This window comes from Theropithecus gelada, chromosome 1 (assembly GCF_003255815.1).
Source record: "Theropithecus gelada isolate Dixy chromosome 1, Tgel_1.0, whole genome shotgun sequence".
NCBI lineage: Eukaryota > Metazoa > Chordata > Mammalia > Primates > Cercopithecidae > Theropithecus > Theropithecus gelada.
Genome location: NC_037668.1, coordinates 34,984,188 through 35,006,782, shown reverse-complemented (window position 1 = coordinate 35,006,782; position 22,595 = coordinate 34,984,188). Strand labels below are relative to the sequence as shown.

At 55.3% G+C, this 22,595-nt stretch overlaps 1 protein-coding gene across 6 annotated transcripts in view; it reads left to right on the top strand.

Annotated features, from left to right (window-relative positions):
* The window catches only part of ACOT7 (acyl-CoA thioesterase 7), a 133,594-nt gene that overhangs the window by 99,065 nt on the left and 11,934 nt on the right, over positions 1 to 22,595 (top strand). For 5 of the 6 annotated variants that reach the window (XM_025404978.1, XM_025404987.1, XM_025404963.1 and 2 more), the window contains 2 exons: positions 2,171 to 2,287; positions 17,755 to 17,939. In XM_025404978.1, coding sequence (XP_025260763.1) covers positions 2,171 to 2,287; positions 17,755 to 17,939 — 302 coding nt within the window. The remainder of the gene's footprint in view (positions 1 to 2,170; positions 2,288 to 17,754; positions 17,940 to 22,595) is intronic. The other variant, XM_025404972.1, reaches the window with a different exon arrangement.

The window sequence follows — 22,595 nt, the reverse complement described above, 5'->3', positions numbered from 1 at the left end:
AATCCCAGCTACTACGGAGGTGGAGGAAGGAGAATAGCTTGAACCTGGAAGGTGGAGGTTGCAGTGAGCTGAGATTTCTCCACTGTGCTCCAATCTTGGTGACAGAGCGAGACTCCATGTCAAAAAAAAAAAAAATCATTCTGTGTCCTAGGGTGAATGTACCTAACTTTTTAAAATTTCTAATAGGTATTAAGTTGGTTAATATCACTTTGCTGCTTTTGTAAGTCAAATATGGTTGACTATTGGCAATTTCATGTAGTTCAACCTAAGAAAAGGCACAATTTAAGTTTTTAAGTGAAATAAGAGACAGGAGCGGTGACCTACTTTACTCCTGTAATCCCCACACTTTTTGGGAGGGTGAAGCAGGAGGATCACTTTAGCTCAGGAGTTCAAGACCAGCCTGGGCAATATAGCAAGACCCCATCTCTACAAGAAAATAAAAAATAAATTAAAAAGTTATGGCTGGGCGCGGTGGCTCATGCCTGTAATCCCAGAATTTTGGGAGGCCGAAGTGAGTGGATCATGAGGTCAGAAGTTCAAGACCAGTCTGGACAACATGATGAAACCCCGTCTCTACTAAAAATATAAAAAATTAGCTGGACATAGTGGCACGTGCCTGTAGTCCCAGCTACTCGGGAGGCTGAGGCACAAGAATTGCTTGAACCTGAGAAGCAGATGTTGCAGTGAGCCAAGATCACGCCAGTGCACTTCAGCCTGGGGGACAGTGCAAGATTCCATCTCAAAAAAAAAAAGCTAAAAATTGAAATAATTTAATATATGTGTTGTACCGGGGATGAGAACTGAGGGTGGGGAACCAGCATGTGCACAGTACTGGTTCATCAAATAAGAGAGACTGAGTAAAATCAGACATCTGCAGCCCAAATATTCTCCAGTATGCTTTCAGTGAGTCTTTGTTTGATATAACAGCTGTACTGAGGATGATCCACATACCACACATTTCACCTATTTAAAGTGTACTGGCCTGACTCAGTAGCATGCCTGTAATCCCAGCACTTTGGGAGGTGAGGTGGGCAAACTGCTTTAGTCCAGGACTTTGTGGCCAGCCTGGGCAACATAGCGAGACCCCATCTACAAAAATACTAGCCAGTGTGGTAACATGTGCCTGTCATCCCAGCTACTTGGGAGGCTGAAGTAGGAGGATCACCTGAGCCTGGGGAGATGGAGGCTGCAGTGAGCTGAGATTGCATCCGTGTACTCCAGCCTGGGTGACAAAGTGAGACTCTGTCTCAGAAATAAAGTGTACAAGTTGTTGATTTTTTTTTTTTTTTGTATATTCACAGAGTTGTGCAACCACTGTTGCCATCAATTTCAGAATGTTATCATTACTCCTAGAAAGAGACCCTGTACGCATTAGTGGTCATTCCCATATCTGCTAATCCCTTATCCCTAGGGAACCCCTACTCTACCCTCTGTCCCCATGGATTTGCCTGTTCGGGGCTTTTCCTGTCAATGGCAGCATAGAGTATGTGGTCTTTGGCGTCTGGCTCCTTTTGCTTTGCACAGCATTTTCAAGCGTCATTCCTAGTGCAGCGTTTATTGTTCCATTGTATGGGCGGGCCACGTTTTGTTTCTCCATTCATCATGCGTGGGCCTTTGAGTTGTTTCTACCTTTTGGCTGTTATGCGTACATACTGCTGTGAAAGCTCTATATAAGTTTCTGTTGAGCATGTATTTCTTCTGGGTATCTACCTGGGAGTGGAATTGCTAGGTCGTACAGTCCCTCTGTGTTTAGCCTCTTGTGAACCTTCAAACTGTTTCCAAAGCACCTGCACCTCTGGCTCCCACTGGCAGCGGAGGAGGGTTCTGATTTCCCCCACATCCTCGCCAGCACATGTTGTTCTGTGACTTTAGGATTGCATCCATCCCAGTTGATATTGTAACAAAACTTGCCCAGCAGGGTGAGATATCTGTAGAGGACAGGAAAAGGGCTGTTTTGTTAGTGGCTTGGCCTATCAGCCATGGTCGTTTTTTTCAAAAGCTCCTGAGGAAACCCTGTGTAGTGTGTGAGCCACAGCACGCGCAGCCGAACACCCTGCACCCCTACTGGCTGCGGCCCTTGCTGGTGGCTGGTGGGAGGGGAGGGCTTGATCTGTAACTTGTTTCCAGGATGTGAAATGGTCTCATCTGCCGCATGCCCCTTTCTCCGCAGGCGTGACCATGAAGCTCATGGACGAGGTTGCTGGGATCGTGGCTGCACGCCACTGCAAGACCAACATTGTCACAGCTTCTGTGGACGCCATTAATTTTCATGACAAGATCAGAAAAGGTAACCACTCTTCTGGCAAAGACGAGGGAGGCAGTGGCCTTCAACTGCTTGGGTCCCTGTACTAGTTTGTTTTCTGTTCACACCCAGGGTCACGTGGGCCATGGCATGTGCCCGTCTGCCACAGGGAACAGGAAGCTGAGGTTTCTTGCTTTGTCCTTGCTGTTTGTCGACTTGATGTTTCAATCTGGTAAAATCCTTGACTCAGATATGATGGGGCCGTTATCCTCCTAAAGACCTGCCTAAACTCACCCTCTGAAAACACTCCACAGACGGAGCTCTGGGAAGGTCCTGTGCCTACAGCTGCCACGACCCTGGACACCAAGCACATTTCATTTTGGGAGTGGAATTAATGATTCATGATTTAGGCAGTGGCAGGGTCAGTACAGAAAAGCCCACAGGAGCCCCTCCTCGGCCAGCCCTGCCCACGCCACCCAGGGCAGCACTGGCATTGGGTGGTTTTTCCCCATGACAAAAATCCAACCCCAGCCACCTGGCCCCTGCTGGAAACGGTGCCTGCTGTCCCTGGGGTGCGTGTGCCAGCTTGAGAGGCCAGAGGCCTCTGCAGTTTGTATGAACAGAGATCACCATGCTTGTCTTACATTACTGTTCTCTGCAGAAGTAAAGTGAAGTGCACCTGACACGTAGTGATTTCTGTCAGTGTCACGTCTGCTGAGATGAGGCCGTGCACACCCCCTGCAGCAGCACTGCCTCGCAGGCTAAGGGTGGTGTCAGCATTGTCAGGGCCTGGTGCTGATTCTGAGGACACCTCCTCATTGAAGCGGCTGGTTAGAGGAGCTGTTGGCTGAGACCAGCCCCGTGTCGTGGGAAGCAATAGAGTAGAAGAAGTGCAAGCTTGGCCCTCCTTGCCACAGCTCCTGCCCACCAGAGCCTGAGTAGGGGCAGACTCCCAGGCCCTGGGCAGGCCAGCCTTGGTGCTCTCTCCGGCAGCTACTACCACAGAACACGCCTGGCAACGGGAGACCCAGGACTGGGGCAGAAGCACCTGAGATTGGAACAGTAGAGGGCTGCCTCCCTCCCTGAAATTACTGAGAGCAGGATAGGCTCGCACATGCTGGATTTTGGATGCTTTGGGGTGAGGAGAAGGAAGGTCTCTGGCATTGCTTTCTTCCACTTTGCAGAATCCTTTTTTTTCCCCACGACACGGTCTCATTCTGTCACCCAGGCTGGAGTGCAGTGGCATAATCTGCTCACTGTAGCTTGAACTCCCGTGTTCAAGCAATCCTCCCACCTCAGCCTCTCAGGTAGCCAGGACTACAGGCCAGCTCCACCGTAACTGACTAATTTTTGTATTTTGTATTTTTTGTAACAACAGCAGCTCATTCAAAATCTTTTCTTAACTGATAGATGTTTGCCACAAACCTAGACCACAATGCCATTTTAGAATCTACCCAAAACAAGTGGGTCCCATATGTTTTAGCTTGTGCCCCACAGGCCTGCGCGGTGCGTGGCAGTGCCTGACGCGGCGGGATAATCCGTGGCATCGTATTCCATGCTGTTTTCTCTAGGACTCATGCCTGGGTAAATCACGATTAGGGTGACCTTGTGAAATACAGATGCACAGCCCATAGTGGGAAACATGCACATTCCATAGGACTCGCCGTGCTCAGTTGTCCCTGAGTGTCCTTGGAGAACTGTCAGGAAAGAAATAGACTTTCTGGCCGGGTGCGGTGGCTCACGCCTGTAATCCCAGCACTTTGGGAGGCCGAGACGGGCGGATCACAAGGTCAGGAGATCGAGACCATCCTGGCTAACACGGTGAAACCCCGTCTCTACTAAAAATACAAAAATTAACCAGGTGCGGTGGCGGGCGCCTGTAGTCCCAGCTACACGGTAGGCTGAGGCCGGAGAATTGCATGAACCCGGGAGGCGGAGCTTGCAGTGAGTGGAGATCGCACCACTGCATTCCAGCCTGGGTGACAGAGCGAGACTCCGTCTCAAAAGAAAAAAAAAAAAAGAAATAGACTTTCCAAGATGGTCACTCTGTTTCCTAAATGTCAGCCCCAGTCATCAGATGTTCTCTGCACAAAGCCCAGCGAAGCACCCAAAGAATGAAAAGGCAAGCTTTGTTAGAAATGTGGAAGCCGTTCAAGGGGGATCCTCCCGTCCAAAGTCCCCAGCTCGGCCAGGCACAGTGGCTCACACCTGTACTCAGCACTTTCAGAGGCCAAAGTGGGTGGATCACTTGAGCCCAGGAGTTCGAGACCAGCCTAGCCAACATGGTGAAACCCCATCTCTACTAAAAACACAAAAATTAGCCAAGCGTGGTGGTGGGTGCTTGTAAACCCAGCTACTTGGGAGGATGAAGCATGAGAGTCGCTTGAACCCGGGAGGTGGAGGTTGCAGTGAGCCGAGATTACACCACTGCACTCCAGCCTGGGCAACAGAGCAAGACTCTGTCGCCAAAAAAAAAAAAAAAAAAAAGTCCCCACCCTCAACTCCTTGTACAACCAGAGTTAACTATTAAGGGAGAGTGCTAGGAGGTGTGTCGTGGTTCTTGGTCAATAGGAATCATTAATTTTAAGGGAAAACCAGGGACTGCAGTCCGGGTCGAATGCTTTTAACAGGAATTAACTTAGCAACCTAGAAGACATCTGGGGCAACTCGGACGAGGAGCCACTTTGACAAAGACTTTCCACAAGGCTTACAGGAGGGGACCTTCATTTTCCAAAGCCAGAATTCCTGGCAGGACATTCACTTGCATTGGCTTCCTTCACGCAGTGAGGATGCAGGGCAGGCTGGGTGGGCTCGCCTGATTCCCGCTGTCCTCAGCCACACCCAGGGCCTGACAGTGGGCCACCCAGGCCCCCACCTCGTCTTGGCTTTGGCCAGGGCCTCCTGGGTAAAGCACTGGGCCCTTACTAGGAACAGAAAGACTGTTGTTTTCTTCGATGACATCTTGTTTTGTGTATAGAGGAATTTGGACCAAACTGAAATAGCAGCCATGGAGTCTGGCCTGTTTCTGTGCCAGCGTCCTCCAGGGCCCACTGGATGCTGTCACATCCGGGGGCCATTGAGTGCTGTCACACTCGTGTGTTGTTTTCCAGAGGATTGTCGCACCTGCCAGGTCATTTGCAGGGAGGCGAGGGCTGTCCTGGCCGAGTGGGGCCTGGGTTGTCAGAGCAGGGTATCGTGCTTGCCCCAGGACACTGCACCTTAGATCAGCGCGCTGCCTCCCACGCTTGCCCCTCTGTAGGGAAACAGAGCGAGGCTGTGGGGAGAGGCACGGCCCCCGCTGGCTCTGGGTTCTGGGTGGAACTGGGTGGGTGTGTGAGAAACCGCACGGGGCTGGCCTCACAGTTTCAGTGTGACTTTCTCACGGACTCTGCTGGGGCCGCTGTACACCCTCGAGCCCCACACCTGCCTCTCACTTCGACCATACCATGAAGGAGGCCTCGAGGCCAGACCCTGCTGCCCTGTCGGGTGGGGGCACACATTCTTGTGGACTGTCCAAGTCAGTGTCAGGAGCCCAGGGAGCTGCTGGCAGGCACGGAAACCTCACCCCGGGTTGCACGTGGTGCCTGGCAGAGCTGTGTACTATAGAGAATGGGCGTTGCTTTCCGGTGGGCTCAGAACAATAGACATCTGTTCGCCCCCAGTTCTAGAGGCCAGAATTCTGAAATCAAGGTGTCAGCAGGGCCAAGGTCCCTCTGAGGTCTTCAGGGAAGGATCCGTCCCCGCCTCTTCCAGCTTCTGGGAGCAGCAGCTGTTCCTTGACGTTACTTGGCTTGTGGCTGCGTCACTCTGGTCTGTCTCTGTGGTCACAAGGCCTCCTCCTCTGTTTCTCCTCTTCTGTCTCTCCTCTTCTGTCTCTTATAAGGACACTTATCATAGGATTTAGGACACACTTGGAGAATCTGGGGTGATCTCATCTCAAGACTTTTTGCTTAATTATACTTGTTAAAGTATAATTAAGCAAAGGTATGGTGGCTCAATCCTGTAATCCCAGCACTTTGGGAGGCCGAGGCGGGCAGATCACGAGGTCAGGAGGTCGAGACCATCCTGGCTAACACGGTGAAACCCCCATCTCTACTAAAAATACAAAAAGTTAGCCGGGCGTGGTGGCGCGTGCCCATAGTCCCAGCTACTCAGGAGGATGAGGCAGGAGAATGGCGTGAACCCGGGAAGTGGAGCTTGTGGTGAGCCGAGATCGCGCCACTACACTCCAGCCTGGGCGACAGAACAAGACTCCATCTTTTAAAAAAAAAAAAAAAAAGGCCCCATTCTGAAGTTGTGAGTAGATGTATCATTTGGGGACCCACTTTCTCTCCTTAAAGCTCAACTCGTGTAGACACTAGCTCACTTCCACTTTTAGAAAACCATGAACTTGGTAAAATCCCCTCTGGAATTTACCAGCCCCAAGCGGCCTCTGTCTCAGTGGATGTGGGACCCACTCTTGTGAGAGCCAGCAGTGAGATTGGCGTCAGCCTAGAGAAGGGGCCACTCTGAGGAATTCAGGGGGAATGACCGCAGCAGGCCCCCAGCCCCCCACTTTTGAGAAGAGCAGTCAGACAGCTGGGAAGGGGGCTGGCTCTGGACCCTGACTCCAGAAAGCAGCCCCACTAGAGCCAAATGAGAGTCTCTACAGTTAGCAGGCCTGGGGGCTACTGACGAAGGACTGGGGTCTTTCCTCTAAATGGCAGGGAGTCGGGGTCAGTGTCAAAAGTGAGAACGGATGTGACGTCTCCTCCATAAGCCCCAGAAGGCAGCGGTTTTTTAATGACAAGAAATAGTTGCATAGACCGAGGGTTGCAGTTCTTTGTGTTGGGGCATTGTATTAGTATTAACCTTAAGTCAAGTATAAATTTGATCTGCGTAAGGATTACTTTTAAAATCATACGTTTATTGAAAGGTGCCTGCAGGTGGACTGGGCACATCCAGGTGGTTGGAGCCCTAGGGCACAGCAGGGCCATGGCAGCCGTTCACAGCCTGCGCCCCCTCATGTGAGCAGCCCTGAGAGGCCACTGGTCCCCCTAGGAGGAACCCCCTACCTCCCACAGGCTGATCTGCCACAGTGGGGAAAAGCCCAGGAATTGAGACCTGTTGCCAGTCATGTGGCCTCCGTGAGTTCCCTGGGGCTGCTGCAACATTTCCCTACACAGTAGCTTAAAACAGCCCGCACTCGCTCTCCTGTAATTCTGGAGGTCAGAAGTCTAAGGCAGGTCTGCAGGCTGCATCCCACCAGCAGGCTGGAGGGAAGAATCCATGTCTCGCCTTTCCCAGCTTCTGAGCCGTCCACATTCCTCGGCTCATGGCACCGGCCATCCTCCAGCCTCTCCTAACATCATCCCATTCCCCACCTCAAGCTGAGACTCCTGCCTCTCTCTCATAGGACCCCTGTGATTCTATCAGGCCACCCGGGTACCCCAGAACAATCTTCCTGTCTCCAGGGCTGTCACTTAGTCAATGTCTGCAGAGTACCATTTGCCATGTGAGGTCAAAGGTTCTGTGGTTCGGGTGTGGGCATCTTTTGGGAGCACATTATTCTTTCTTAGCAGGTGGAAGGTGGTTTTCTGATTTGCCCATTTCAGCATATTTTATTAGAAAAATAGCTGGGCCTGGGCACGATGGCTCACGCCTGTAGTGTTGGCTACTTAGGATGCTAAAGTAGGAGGATTGCTTAAGTCTAGGAGTTCGAGACCAGCATACGCAACACAGTGGGACCCCTGTCTCTTTAAAAACAAAACAAAGGCCGGGCACGGTGGCTCAAGCCTGTAATCCCAGCACTTTGGGAGGCCGAGACGGGTGGATCACGAGGTCAGGAGATCGAGACTATCCTGGCTAACACGGTGAAACCCCGTCTCTACTAAAAAATACAAAAAGCTAGCCGGGCGAGGTGACGGGCGCCTGTAGTCCCAGCTACTTGGGAGGCTGAGGCAGGAGAATGGCGTGAACCCGGGAGGCGGAGCTTGCTGTGAGCTGAGATCCGGCCACTGCACTCCAGCCTGGGCGACAGAGCGAGACTCTGTCTCAAAAAAAAAAAGGAAAAAAACAAAAAACAAAAAACAAAATAAAGCAGGCTGGTCACAGTGGCTCACGCTTGTAATTCCAATACTTTGTGAGGCTGAGGCGGGAAGATCACTTGACCCCTGGAGTTTGAGACCAGCCTGGGCAACACAGTGAGACGCCATCTCTACAAAAAATTTTAAAATTATCTGGGCTACTCAGGAGGCTAAGGAAGGAGGATCACATGAGCCCAGGAGGCAGAGGCTGCAGTGTGAGCCGTGATTGCGCCACTGCGCTCAGCCTGGGTGACAGAGTGAGACCTTGTCTCAATTTAAAAAACAAAACAGGCTGGGCCTGGTGGCTCACATCTGTAATCCCAGCACTTTGGGAGGCCGAGGCAGTCTGATCACCTGAGGTCAGGAGTTTGAAACCAGCCTGACCAACATGGTGAAACCCCGTCTCTACTAAAAATACAAAAATTAGCTGGGTGTGGTGGCGGGCGCCTGTAATCCCAGCTACTTGGGGGGCTGAAATAGGAGAATTGCTTGAGCCCAGGAGGCAGATGTTGTAGTGAGCTGAGATCGTGTCACTTCACTCTAGCCTGGGCGACAGAGCCAGACTCCGTCTCAAAAAACAAGAAGACACAAAACAGTGGGAATGTGGAATGGAGACGCCGGACCTGCGGGGTGGCTTCTCCAGATTTAAGGCAGGAAGTGCTTTGGTTTCTCTCCTTCAGCCTCCCGTAAAACTGCCTCCTTGGGAGAGTGATCTTTTGTGCGATATCGGCCAAGTGCCAGGCCCCATGGCTGAGGCTTCCCCTTGCTCAGGTGGGGTATCTGTCAGGAAGTTACGCGGGCAGCTTTGCTTCATCCAGACATTGGCCCAGGGGTTCAGAAGATAACTTTGAGTTTCAGCCACGAAGGGTGTGTGCCTAGGAGGAACTTACAAACTTGGGATACTTGTCATGACTGGGAGAGGCCTCACCAGCAGCCACAGAGGCTACTGCCACCCTGCCGTGGGCCCAGCTGTGTTGGCTGCAAATTCGGCACTTGCGAACCAGACTCTTCCAGGATGCCCCACACTTGCCTGGACCACAGAGGGCCACCTCTGTTACCCTCACCCCTCACCAGCCCAACCCAACACCACCTCCATTGTCACAGCCTTTTGACGCCAGGGACCTGCTGTTCCTCTGCTCACAGCCTCCGTGGCTGCCCGGGACATGCCACATTCAGCTCCAGTCCCTCCAGCGGGTACTTCAGGTCTGCTAGGACAGGCTGCCACTTATCATAGCTGTCCCCTTACACCTGTGCACCAACTGGCACGGCCAAGCACCTGTGGGGTCCTTAGCAGGTGTGTGACAAGTTAAACTCTCACCAGGCAGTTGGAGCGAAGGAAGGACCGCTTCATCCATGTGACTGGATCTCATGGGAAATGTGAAGTGCCCACCCAGCAAAGGCGCGTGGAGTTCCCAGGCCAGCAACAGAGTAGGTGCTGGGGATGCAAGGGCCGTGACAGGCCGGAGCCCGCACCCAAGGGACCAGCATAGGGGAAGGCACATGGAGCCCAGCCCACTGGCACCCACAGAGCGGGAGAGCCTCCGCCCCCCAGGCAAGCAGAGGGGCCCTAATGGGAGCTGCGGGGTCACTTGCTGTGTGGATTTTTTTTTTTTTTTTTTTTTTCAGTTGAGACATTAAAATGCCCAGAGATCGCTGATGTGAAAAAGTTCTATCGTTACCTTCAGTGTAATCGTTTTGGAAGCACTTGGTGAGAAAACATAAAGTTGACGTTTTCTTGGGGAGAAACGATCTCCACTATTAGGGTGAAAAATGAGTAGTCTTCTAGAAAAGGCCTCGGGGTGTGTTATGTAAGAAATACGAAGTCAGTTCACTGTTTCCAGGCTTTTCTTACGAAAGTTAACAACCACAGCTCTTTTTGGCGTGTAAACGCTGAGCTTTTCCTAAACTCTGAAACACTTGGCAACCTCTCTGTCTTGCTAACAGCTTTTTTTTTTTTTTTTTTTTTTTTTGGGTATTATTTTGTTTTCTTTTCCAAATCTCTGGCATACTGCTAAAATCTGGCTGCTGCCGCCCCTGGAGAGACGCCCGTCTGCTGGGGGAGTCAGGCTGGGGTACCTGCCAGTGCTCACGGGCTGTGCCATTCCAGGCAGGCTCAACAAGTACTTAAAAACAGAAAGCGGCTGTAATTCATAATTCGGCTCACTACAGGCACCGATATATTTAACTGTACCTAATATGACATACTTGATGCCAGGCATTGTGCTGCGCGCTTCATAACATTTACTTCTCACGCAGCCCAGTGAGACAGGGACTGTCGCTACCTCCCTTTGTTTTTGCCATTTGGAAGCTGCAGTTCTGAGGGGTTAAGGAAGCTGTTCACAGCCATGGAGCTGGTTCCAGGTGGGGCTGGGAGGGCAGGCCCAGCAGTCGGTCTTTGGGACCAGAGCTCTGAGCTCATGCTTTGGTCCCCAACGACCTGGCCTGAACACCACCCGGCATCGGCTGTCAGGACCTGGAGTGTGAGTGATGAAGCTCGACCCTCGTTGATCACACACGGCTACAGCCACCTTGGAGGCCTGCGCTGGACTGTTGAGTGACTGCAGCTGGTCCCCGTGCGCTTGTGCCGGAACTCCTGGCTCTCAGCAGCTTGAAAATGCATCGTTAAGGTCTCCCACAGTTAGCGGGCTCAGGCCCCAAGGAAGACACTGCTGGGTGGTGTCCCTCCCGACGGCTTCAGCGCAGGGGCCCTTTGTGCTGCTGAGTTCAGAGGCGGTCGGAGACAGACACTGCCATCTCGAGCCTGCCTATGCTACTGTCTCAGGGTCCTTGACCTAGTCAGGTCTGCAAAGTCCTTTTTGCTCAAAGGTCCAGATGAGGGGAGGACATCTCCCAGGGTCATTGTTCTTCCTCCCACAGTAGGTAGTTAGTCCTACCTGACTTAAAGAGACAACCAAGGCTCCAGCCACCCGTGCACTCTGCTTCCTCCTCCTCCAAGCCCTGTGGGCAGGCAGGGACCCTGGAGAGGGAGAAGGGCCTCCTCAGCCCTGGGTGGTTTCAAGGCAGCTGGAGAGGAAGCGCCCCCTCGCCCTGTCCAGGCCCTTCAGCCACAGACATCGGGCCCCTGAGAAGTTTGGGAGGTTCGGGAGAAGGGAGTAGAGGCAACGAGCCTTCCTGCTCCCCCAGCCTCTCGGAGTGTTTGCACTGGAACCCAGGGCCGGAGGGACCTTATGGATTGGGGTCCTGTGAGCACAGCCGAGCCCCGCCTCTTAGACCACGCTCATGTTGGGGGGGGCCCCCAGTGTTCAGCACAGAATATACGCAGCCAGACCATGTCGGAGCTGCTACAGCCGCTCCCATCCTGGAGCCCAGGGATCATGGGTAGGGTTTATTTTTGTTTGTTTGTTTGTTTTGAGACGGAGTCTTGCTCTGTCACCCAGGCTGGAGTGCAGTGGTGCGATATCAGCTCACTGCAAGCTCCGCCTCCCGGGTTCACGCCATTCTCCCGAGTAGCTGGGAATACAGGTGCCCACTACCACGTCCGGCTAATGTTTTGTATTTTCAGTAGAGACGGGGTTTCACCGTGTTAGCCAGGATGGTCCCGATCTCCCGACCTCGTGATCCACCCTTGGCCTCCCAAAGTGCTGGGATTACAGGCGTGAGCCACCGCGCCCGGCCGGTGGGGTTGTTTTTAAGGCTTCACGAGCTGAAAAGATGAAACCTCCCTTACTGATGCAATAGCCCATCGCACTCAGTTGGACAGCATGGGAAGCGGCTTCTTGCCTGGTGTAAATGTGTCTGCTGAGAAAAAGCAAACCATAGGGAGTGATTTGTTTCAACGTTGCTTCTTATTCCTTCGTGGTATGATTGCTTTTACCCCCTGCAAGCCTCTCCAGCGGAGCCCGTGGGGCACACTCAGGCCCCACCCCAAATTCCTGTCCTGGGCCTGTCTGGTGACATAATGAATGTGGGCAGCTGACATCAATATGGCCTTGCAGCAAGAATAGACCCACATGGGTTGACTGTGTCTCCTTTAGAAATGTGGAAGAATTTACCCCCCAAATGCCCAGGAGGCCTGTGGAGCCCCTGATGAAGGAGAGCCACTGTGAGTGGGTCGTGGCTGGGTCTCCTGCTGCCCTGCATTCTCTGAAGCTGGGTGCGTGGGGAAAGCATTTGCAGATGAGGAAACTGAGGCACAGTGCAGTCTCCTGGCCTGCCCCTGTTCAGTGGCCAAGCCTGGATTTAAACCCAGGCCCATCTGACTCCAAAGCCATGGAACTCAGGGCTCCTCCTGCACGGCTGCGTTGCCTCCGGAGACTGGCCTTGACAGGTATTTGCTGCAGGGCCTCGAAGAGCCCTGCCTTTCCTGGTGAGACACTTTGTCATGAATGTCTGGCTTCATCAGGGCCCTGGCTGCTGTTCCTGCAGAGAGGTTCAGAGAGGACCAGGCGCTCCCCTCTGGCCGCCTTCCCCAGAACTAAACAAGCACCCACACCTGTCCAAGGTGGGCACTGATCCCCCGCTCGGTGGGAGATGCTGTTCTTGGTTAATCCGTTTTCACCTCAAGCTGGTCCCACCCATCTTTTAAATAAACCCCAGCCACCTCAACTGCAGGTGCATTTGGACGGGTGATGTGATGGAGCCATCCCAAGGCAGCGCCTCCACTCGTGGGCTGATTGTCAGGACCAAGAGGTCTTTTTGCCCCCAACAGAGCCCTCCGAGTCTTGGCTCCCTTGTCATGGCAAGGCCTGGCACTGCTTGGGGTTGTGTTTGCTTTGCTGGTTTCTGAGGCAGGTGCGTGGAAGTGGATTTGGGGTTCTCTCCCCTTCCTTGGATGGGTCCCACAATGTCCCAACTTTGCCTAGTGCCAGGTTCACCACAGGGTACGGACAGACACTACTGGTATACAGGGCAAGTGCGGACCCCCCTTCCTGCCCTTCTCATGCCTGGGGGGAGGGCTGAATCAAGGCAGACTTCGTGGGAAGGAGGCCTGAGCTCCCCTCATTGCTGGGAGATCCTGGAGCATCCTGACCTCCGCGTGACGCGGCCAGGTCTGCAGGCAGTGCTTGTTGGGCCCTGCCTCTGCCTTTCGTGTCAGTTTCAGTGCTCCCGAGAGCCACCTGGACACGTTGTCTTCAGCTCTCTGATGCATGACCAGCCTCATCCGCCTCCACATTTGGTGGAGGGACCTGTGGGTATGGTCATGATTTGACTGGCAGCCTGGATGGTCCAGGCTCTGACCTAGTGGAGGAATGACAGCGTGTTGCCGTGGTGTGGAGGAATTGGCAGGAAGGGTGGAGCCAGTCTGGGCTGCCCCATGGACAGGTGATGGCCAGCACTTGACTGCCCCCAGGCTCTCCACCCGCTTGCAGGGAGGCAGGGAAGTGGACAGGTGTGGGACTCCAGGGCGGGCTGCTCCCAGGAGTGGCACTGAAGTTGAGACTGGAAGGAAGTACCGGCCAGCAGGGCTTGGAAGGGGCTGTTGGCCATGCTCCTGGGCACTCCTGATCCTGGCCTGCTCAGCATCCGCTCCAGGAGGATGCAAACCTGGGGCTCTAATGGGGCTCTGGCCAGCTTGAGTCTGTGGTGGCCTGGTGTCCACATGTGACCCACACCCAGCCCTCGTGGGTCTCCAGAAGGTTCCAGCCTGTCAACTGGATACTTGCTTTGGGCCCCCTGGGCCCGGCCCTGCCCTCATGGGACTTCCAGGCTAGACGGAGACAGACATCAGTGAAACAGACAAGCCAACAAGTGTGCCAGTACCAGTGGGATCACTGGCTCTGCAGGAGCGGAGGACTGTTCTAGAGGGGTGCAGTGGAGGGGGTTGCGCCATCCTGGGCAGCTCCCTGGAGAGGGGATGCTTGAGCCGAGGTACAGAAGATGAACCAGATGGGGGTGGGAGGAGGGCTTTTCCAGGGAGAGGCCACGGGGGCCAGTAGCTTCACGGAGCTCACAGAAGGCCACTCTGGTGGGGTGTGGAAAGCGGGAGGCAGGCCGAGGCCAGTTGCTCAGCACCCCAACCCCATCTGGATGGACCTCCGTCCCCAGGGAGGCCTCGATGCTGCAGGGGGACCTCCATGTGACCTGGAGGAGGCGGAGAGAAGGATTTGGTGTGCGCCTCAGCTGCCATCCTGGAGTTGACAAAGTGCCTGTAGCTGGAAATCTTTTTTTTTTTTTTTTTTTTGAGATGGAGTTTCACTCTTGTCGCCCAGGCTGGAGTGCAATGGCGTGATCTCAGTTCACTGCAACCTCTGCCTCCCAGGTTCAGGCGATTCTCTTGCCTCAGCCTCCCAAATAGCTGGGACTACAGGCATGTGCCACTATGCCTGGCTAATTTTGTATTTTTAATAGAGACAGGGTTTACCATGTTGGTCAGGCTGGTCTCAAACTCCTGACCTCAAGTGATGAGCCCGCCTTGGCCTCCCAAAGTGCTGGGATTATAGGTATGAGCCACTGTGCCCAGTCTGTAGCTGGAATTCTTCAGGAAGGGCTGGAGCAGGAACAGAGCCCTGGGGGTGGGAGCTGGTCCCCCCAAGGTCTCCTGGGATGGTCCCTTCCCAGAGGCTGCCTGTGAGACCCTGGTGTCATGTGTGGGTTGTGCCTTCTGAGCCCAGGGTCTAGGAGACGGGACACCCTAAGCCAGGGCTCCTGGAAACTCTGGGCTTTCTCCTGGTGACTGGGACTTGTGATTCGTCTGTCAACCCTAGGTTTCAAATTAAGTCCCAGCCAGTGACCACATCAGGTTTCCAGTTGTTGTTTTTTGTTTTTGTTTTTTTTTTTTCTGAGACAGGGTCTTGCTCTGTCACCCAGGCTAGAGTGCAGTGGTGCGATCTCAGCTGACTGCAGCCTCCACCTCCTGTGTTTAAGCAATGCTCCCACCTCAGCCTCCCGAGTAGCTGGGACCACAGGCGTACGCCACTATGTCCAGTTAGGTTTCCAGCTTTAAAGGATCTTTGTCTTGCCAGCCAACCTTATGACCTGTGTCTTGTTTAGAATAATGATGTTGCTCTCTGAAGGGTGAAAAGTCTCAGGTTTTGGTTGTAATTGAAAGTTTTCCTGACATTTATGAAGTGTTAATTGTATTATGGACCTCAAGAGGTTCTCCTAGACAGCATTCTCTTCTTTTTGTTGTTACATCTAATGCTTTTATAATCAATCTACTTAGTTGTTTAAAGTCATTGTTGATTGCTGTTAGGAGTTTCTTCAGATTTCTAACACAGCAATTACGCCATGAGTAGCCAGGATCTGGCCATGGCAGTGGTGGCCGAGGGGGGGTCTTCATGGGTAACATCAAGAGCATGTTTTTGGAGCCCGGGCAAAGTGGCTTACACCTGATTATAATCCCAGCACTTTGGGAGGCCAAGGCAGATGGATCACTTGAGGCCAGGAGTTCTAGACCAACCTGGTCAACAAGGCAAAACCTCATCTCTACCAAAGATACAAAACTAGGCGGGGCGTGGTGGTGCACACTTGTAATCCCAGCTATTTAAGTGACAGGCATGACAGTCGCTTAAACTTGGGAGACAGAGGCTGCAGTGAGCTGTGATCGTGTCACTGCACTCCAGCCTGGGCAACAGAGCGAGACTCCGCTTCAAAAACAAAAGCACGTTTTCTGTTGCTCCTCAAAACTAAGAGCCAGTGTTCGAAGACTCCTAGAACCTGCCCTCCTGCAGGCACCACGCTCATGGGTGGCCCCGGTGTGTGACCCTGTGGCCTCAGGAAAGTTCTTGTTGGTTTCTGCTCATGGAAAGGGCTTGTTCCTGCTTTTTGGCCTGTGACTCCCAAGTGTGATACATGGTTGTTGGTGAGGGATGTGGGCAGGGCATGTGGGGAAGAAGGGAGAGATACTGGGAGACCCTCAGGGCTGACCCGTTGAACCTTCTAGCTCCTTAGCTGGGGCCTGGCCCATGGCCTGCCGTCCTCCTGGAGTGTGTCTTGTGACTGCAGGCGCTTTGCACAGGACTCTATACCTTACAGCTCACGTAATGCCTGCTGGCGCTGACCACACAGCTCCTTCCTCCTCTCCCAGTACTGGCACGAAGCACTCCCTGTAAGTATGAAGTTGAACGTAGCTTGGATCGTTCTGATACTTTTTAACATGGAATAACCGCTCTTGCCTCTGACCCGCTAACCGCCCCCCAACAGCCACCACCTGGCCGCTTTCTCGCTCTGGGTCTCTAAACCTGCCTTTTGAGGCCAGTCTCGGTGGAGCTAGGACACTGGGGGTTCCAGAGGCCACGTTAAAAGGTCCCTGAAGCCAGATCTATTTCCTGGGGAGCAAGTCCCAGCAGCCAGAGTCGGGCAGGGATTTCCTTGAGCCTGGCCCAGAATAGAGGCCATGCTGGGCTGCCTGGGAGGACATTCTGACCGCAGGGCAGCACTTGCCCCGGAAGTCCCCGGGGGTTTCTGCAGCCCGGTGGCCAGTGACGTCGATGGTGACACCTTCCCGGGGCCCCAGGTCAGCTCTTGGCTTGAGTCCTTCCATCCCGTAGCTATCCCCCTGGCAGGTGCCTGCCTATAGGGAAGAGCTGAGCTCCCTGAGATTAAGGGATTATGTCGAGGCCAGGTGGGAGGACGGAGCCCATACCGGGGAGGGTGGCGGGGGCAGAAGAGCAGCTCTGAGTCAGGAAGCTTCTGCCAGGATGGACTGTCGTGCCCCGGGGAGCGTGGGGCCTACAGAGAGGTTGGTTAAGGTTGAGGGGGAGAGAGGGACACAGGGACAATGTATGGGAACTGGTAACTTTGGACTTTGTCATGATTCACAGAGAAATGGGGCTGGTGCTTTGAGCATGGAGGACTCTGGCCAAGGGGTGTGGCATCCAACAGCCCAGAGGAGGAAGCTCTGGTCCCGTGGGTGAGACCAGTGGGGCCAGAAGGGAGGCTTGGCATGCAGTCACATATGATTCAATCCTACCAAGGGGCAAGGGCAGCTGCCTTGTGACCCTGTGTCACCAGAGCCCCTGAGGGTGGGAGTGGCTGTGGAAGGTGATATAAGGTTCTGTCTTGGTGCTTGGAGCAGTGTAGTGGGGCAGCTGTGGCTCTGGTGGGCACCAGCAAGGCCAGTGAATGGACAGTGCAGGTTGCAGATTTGACCCTGACCTAAGGAAGGGCAGAGCCAGCTGACACCCAGGGCTCCTGGAAGGCAGGCTGCGGCCTCCCCTGGCGGGGGCGCAGTAGCTCTAAAAGCCTTTTGGCAGGTGCTGCCGCTCCCGGCCGGGAAAGAGCCTGCCTGTGCGGGGGCTCGAACTCATGGCCACCAAAATCCTTCAGTGCTGAGTTTTTGCATAGATAAACCTGCTCACTAGAAAGATAAACATTCCCGGGCAACTAACGACACGTTCTAATATTCTGTTATTTGAACATCTGGTAGTCAGCCAAGCTGCTGCTTCCCCTAACCAAGTGTCTGCCTGCTGGCCACAGAAACACCAATGTCCCCCGCCCGGCCGTGGGGTGGAGGCCGCCCTGACCTCTGCCCTGTCTTCTCCACAGGCTGCGTCATCACCATCTCGGGACGCATGACCTTCACGAGCAATAAGTCCATGGAGATCGAGGTCTTGGTGGACGCCGACCCTGTTGTGGACAGCTCTCAGAAGCGCTACCGGGCTGCCAGTGCCTTCTTCACCTATGTGTCGCTGAGCCAGGAGGGCAGGTCACTGCCCGTGCCCCAGCTCGTGGTGAGTGCACGTCCTTGGAATGGTGGCCCCTCCCTGCCAGGCAGCCCTAGGGTTCCTGTGCTTGGGCCTCCAGGGGGAATCTGTGCCTGCATGAGTCCTGTCTTGTCAGTAGGGGTCAGAGTGGGGCTGGGCCTGGCCACTGCCTGGACCCGTGACCTCGGGCTGCGGGACTGATCCAGTGAGGCCTTGAGAAGGAACGCCTCATAACCAGCGGGGAGGCCTTTGGGCGTACTCCCAGGGCCCGTGGGGTGGGGCTGGGCAGACAGGACAAGAGAGCAGACCCCTTTACGAGTGCCTTAGCATGACTGCTGCCTGGGCGCCCAGGTCGCCTCTGAGTGTGGCGCCTCGGGGTTCACTAGCATGGTGTACGAATGCTGGAGGGGAATGAGGACCACGCCATGGGTCCCCCATCTCCTGCCGAAGGGCCTGCTGGGAAGCTGGAGGGGTGGGCTCCCTCCAGGTGGCCCTGGCCCGCAGGTCCTGCCCGGTGAGACCAAGCCAGGCTGGTGGGCTCTGGGCCGAGGGTCCCAGTGCCTTGGCCTTTCTCCTCCTCGGGTGGGGTGGGTGGGGGGGGTGTGTGCCGGGCCACACGCACTTGCTCATGGGGGCTGCCCCGAGGTTTCCACATCCTCTGAGCTCCACCATGTTTGAGAACTGGTAGTTCTCGCCTGGCATGGACTCTGTGGGTCACAGACATTGGAAGGGTTCGTGCAGCCCAGAGGCAGCTTCCCTGTCTGTGTCATAAGAACAGAGGTTCCCCATCCTGGCCAACCCCAGGGGCTCTGTAGCCTTTGGGCTGGTCCTGATTTCTCTTTGAACTAGCTCTTGTGTCTGTCACTGAGGGGAGCAAGAGGAAAGCAGAGCCATAGGAGCTTCCTGCCCCTCCGGGGAGCAGAGCAGCTGGGGGGCGGGGGGTGCCCGCAGGCCTCTTGGGAACTGGCGCTGTCATGGAAGTGGCCAGGCAGGCACCACAGCCCTGCGAGGCTGACCCTGATTCCAGAGGTTCTCAAGGCCCCTGCCCCCACGGCGTCTGCTCCCCACGCAGATCTGCGAGCATTTATTGCTCAGCCTCCCAGAGAGGAGAGTTCATTGAAATCCTCCGGAGCAAACAAGCATTGAAAACCCATTCCTCCCAGAGGCTGGAGCATGGCCCGTCGCTTCCGCGCGTGGCTGAGGAAGGCCGCCCAGTGGCCCCAGCTGCCTTGTTTCCCAGTCGAGGCTGAGGCCCCTCCAAGCCCCTCTCCCAGCCCTGCCCCTTCCTGGAGTGGAGGAGGTCATGCCTCACCAGGGCCCATGGTGGCAGTACCAGGCGTGGTATGTGAGCTGTCAGACCCAGCGAGTACCCTCCCCTGCCAACTCTAGGCCAGCTCTTTGCTGCCTCTCCCAGGTCGGGTGGGCTGCGTAGAGGTGCTGATGGTGAACCTAGACTTGAAGGATGAGGACTCGGCCAGGCTGAAAGGAAGGAAAGTGAGTGGTGGGTGGCCCCAGCCCAGGACTAACACAGTGCCTGTGACCCACCCTTGCGCCACTCTCGTGACCAGGCCCCTCTCTGACTTGGGGTTTACGAGGCACGCTCCCCTTCTGGTGGGAGGACTGCTCCATGCCTCCAGCCCCACAGCCTCTTCTGTGGCAAAGTACCCTAGGCTGCCACCCTCCTGCTCCTTTCTCCTTCATCTGCTCCCACCCCTCCCCATTTACTTGTAAGCCTACCTGCTTTGCCCCAGCCCACCGTGCCGCTCATCGGCCCTTGGCAGGATGGCGTCCTCCCTCCATGTCGCCTGGGCTGCTCTGCAGTCGTTCCTCAGCCCCAGACCCTGCTGTGAGGCTCTGGCCTCCTCTGTCCTTGACCTTCAGCCCAGTGTCTGGTTCTCCTTCCACCTTGGACACACCTTCTCTAAACGTGCCTGCTCTCCTCGGCCATGAAGTATGGGCTCCACTCCCACCCGGGCCCACTCTGGTCTATTCTGATGGACCTGGCGCCCCTCTCGTGATGCTTTTCAGCATGGCTGCTCTCTGTCCTGATGCTGAATCCCCCACCTGACCCAGGCACATTCCTGAAGCTCTCTTCTTCCCCGCTCTCTACCTCTTCCTGCCTCCTGGACGAACTTTCCCAGCTCTGTCTTCCCTCTGTGGGCAGCGTGGATAGACGCAAGGACACGCCCTGTCTGCCGTCCACTCCCTGGCTGCCGTCCACTCCCTGGCTGTAGCACAGCTGACCAGGCCCTCAGTGAAGGCTGTGCTCCCTGGACAGGGGACCCTGTAGTGTCTGTAGGGACACTCTGGCCTCCTTGGCCACCACACAGTCCCCTAACCCTTGGCTTTGACAGGTCCTAGCCTGTGGCCCTTCTCTCCTGGGGTGGTTGGATCCATGGCCTGTGCCTCGAGCATCGCCTGTGTGTCATGTTAACTCCCAAATTGACTTGGCCAGTGCTGCCCCTCAACAGGGTTTCCGAAAGCATCTCAGATACAGTTTGTCCCGAATGAAACTCATTATCCCCCGCTGCAAAAAAATCCCTCTCCGCCTCTGTGCTGCTCTGGGAGTCTGGGAACCCAGCTGGCTCCTCCCCACTGCCCCCATGCCCACGCCCACCAAGTGCCACTCCGCTCCTCTCTCCCTAACAGCTCTTACTGCCCCGTCCCCATGGGGCCCCGGCTCAATCCCCAGCTGCTCCCTGCTCCGTTCCTGGTGCTCTCAGTCTGACCCTTCCTGCAGCCCAGGGAAATGGTCATCAAAATCCGAGTCGCTCCGTCTCCCACCGAAATGCACGGTGGCTCCTGCATGCCCTGGGTGTGGGTGCAGCAAGCTCATCCCACCTGGTGCCTGTGCACCTGCTGCTCCCGTCTGGGCCGCCCTTCCCCAGACCCTCCTGGAGCTACAGCATTTCTCAGACATTTTTTCCTTAGAAGGGCACCCACAACCGCTCTAGAGAAGCGTTGCCACTCCAGACCCCCTCCCAGCATCCCGCACTGCAGACGCTGCGTGGACTGTCAGGCTCACATGTCCAGGAGCAGGCGCCCGGCTGCCCGGGTCAGCCAGAGCTCTAAACTTACTAGCTGTGTGGCCTTAGGCATGCACTTTCTATGTGCCTCAGTTTCCTCATCTGTACGGTGGTGATGGACATAGTACCCAACCCTTGGGGTGGGTGAAGATGGGGGGCCTTCGTTGTCTGCTGCTGTTCACCTGCTCTCCCTGGGGCCTCACACCCTCTCAGAGGGTGGAGTAAACAAGCAGTGAAGATAGAGGAAGTTGAATGGTGTCCAGGGTCACGAAGAGGAAAGCAGGGAATGAAGGGATCGGAGTCTGTGGGGGGACAGGTGCAATTTTAAATAAGTTCCTTCCCAAGGAAAGCCTCAGTGGAGGCCTGGAGTCAGGGAAGAAGGGCAGGAGCTGTCTTGTGGGGACTGTTCAGGTGAAGGGAAAGGCGAGGGCCCAAGGCAGAGCCACTGTCTGTAATGGGGGAGCTTGGGGACAGTGACACACCCGAGGCCACCTGGCTAGGGCGGGGCAGGGTTGGGGAGAGAGGGCTGGTGGGAGTCTGTGGGGCTCACGCATATGAACATAAAATAGAGGAGGGTCTGGGTCACCTGTGCTTTGAACAGGTTTCAGTACAGGTTGATGGGGTGCCCTGGGGGGGTCTCCCAATAGCAGCCCCTCAAAGCTGATAGTAGGTGGCATCCTCCCAGGTTGGCAGCGGCTGCAGGCATGGTTGGTATTTGCCCACCAATGATGGTTCCCTCTCCCGGCTGCCCCCAGCTAGGCTGTGCACACGTGATGTGGGGGCAGGACCACCTACACCAACCCCAGCACTCGGCTGGTTCAGTGACTGTGAGGGGCCAGCGATCCGTGGGCCCTCTGGGAGGAGACCTCTGTGCCTCACATCCCCCACTCCTTATAGCGTCCAACTGGAAGGGGTCCAGCCTCGTGTGGAGAGCAGCCTGAGGTAACGGAGGCTTTTGGGGCCGGGCCTGTGACCTTCCTAGAGCCAGCTGGGGAGCAGTCCTGGGGCTGCCCCTTCCAGAACTCCATACCCTGGGTTGGGTCAGAGTACAGGAGGAGGGCTGGCCCTGGGGGAAGGGGCTGCAGAGGGGCAGGGAAGGGCACCGGCTTGAATGGAGGGAATGGCGACCCATCCCCTGTGTGTGGCCGCGTCATGTTGATCCAGGCTGTTATTTCTCACTCATAAAGATGGTCTTTGATTCTTCACTGAGGTGTCCTGTGGCCCACGAATGTCAGTGTTGATGTCGATAAAAATAGCCGCTGACGGGGCAGGCTGCCCGGAGAGGGATTTGCAGCTCTCACTTGGGGACGGCCCACATGAGCGCGAGTTCTGGGCTGGGAGCACGTGTGTGCTGTGTGCGGTGAACCTGCTGTGCATTCCGTCCCTCCAGATGTGCCCCGGCGGCCCCTCCTCCTACTCCCAGTCGCCTCCCCCATCCCCACGTCAGCTTTCTTCAGCCTCCTGTCTATTTTTAGCTCCCTTCCCCAGGGCCTGGCTGACACGGATGCAGCCTCTCTGCTTGGAGTTGCATCGCCATGAATATTTTATGCTGGGGGCTGCTGCATCCGTTCAGGGCAGCTGCCAGCACTTCCCTGTCTTGTATTAGAAGAGGCCAACTCAGTGGGTGAAGCCAGGCCTCCTGGTGGCAGTGCCCTCT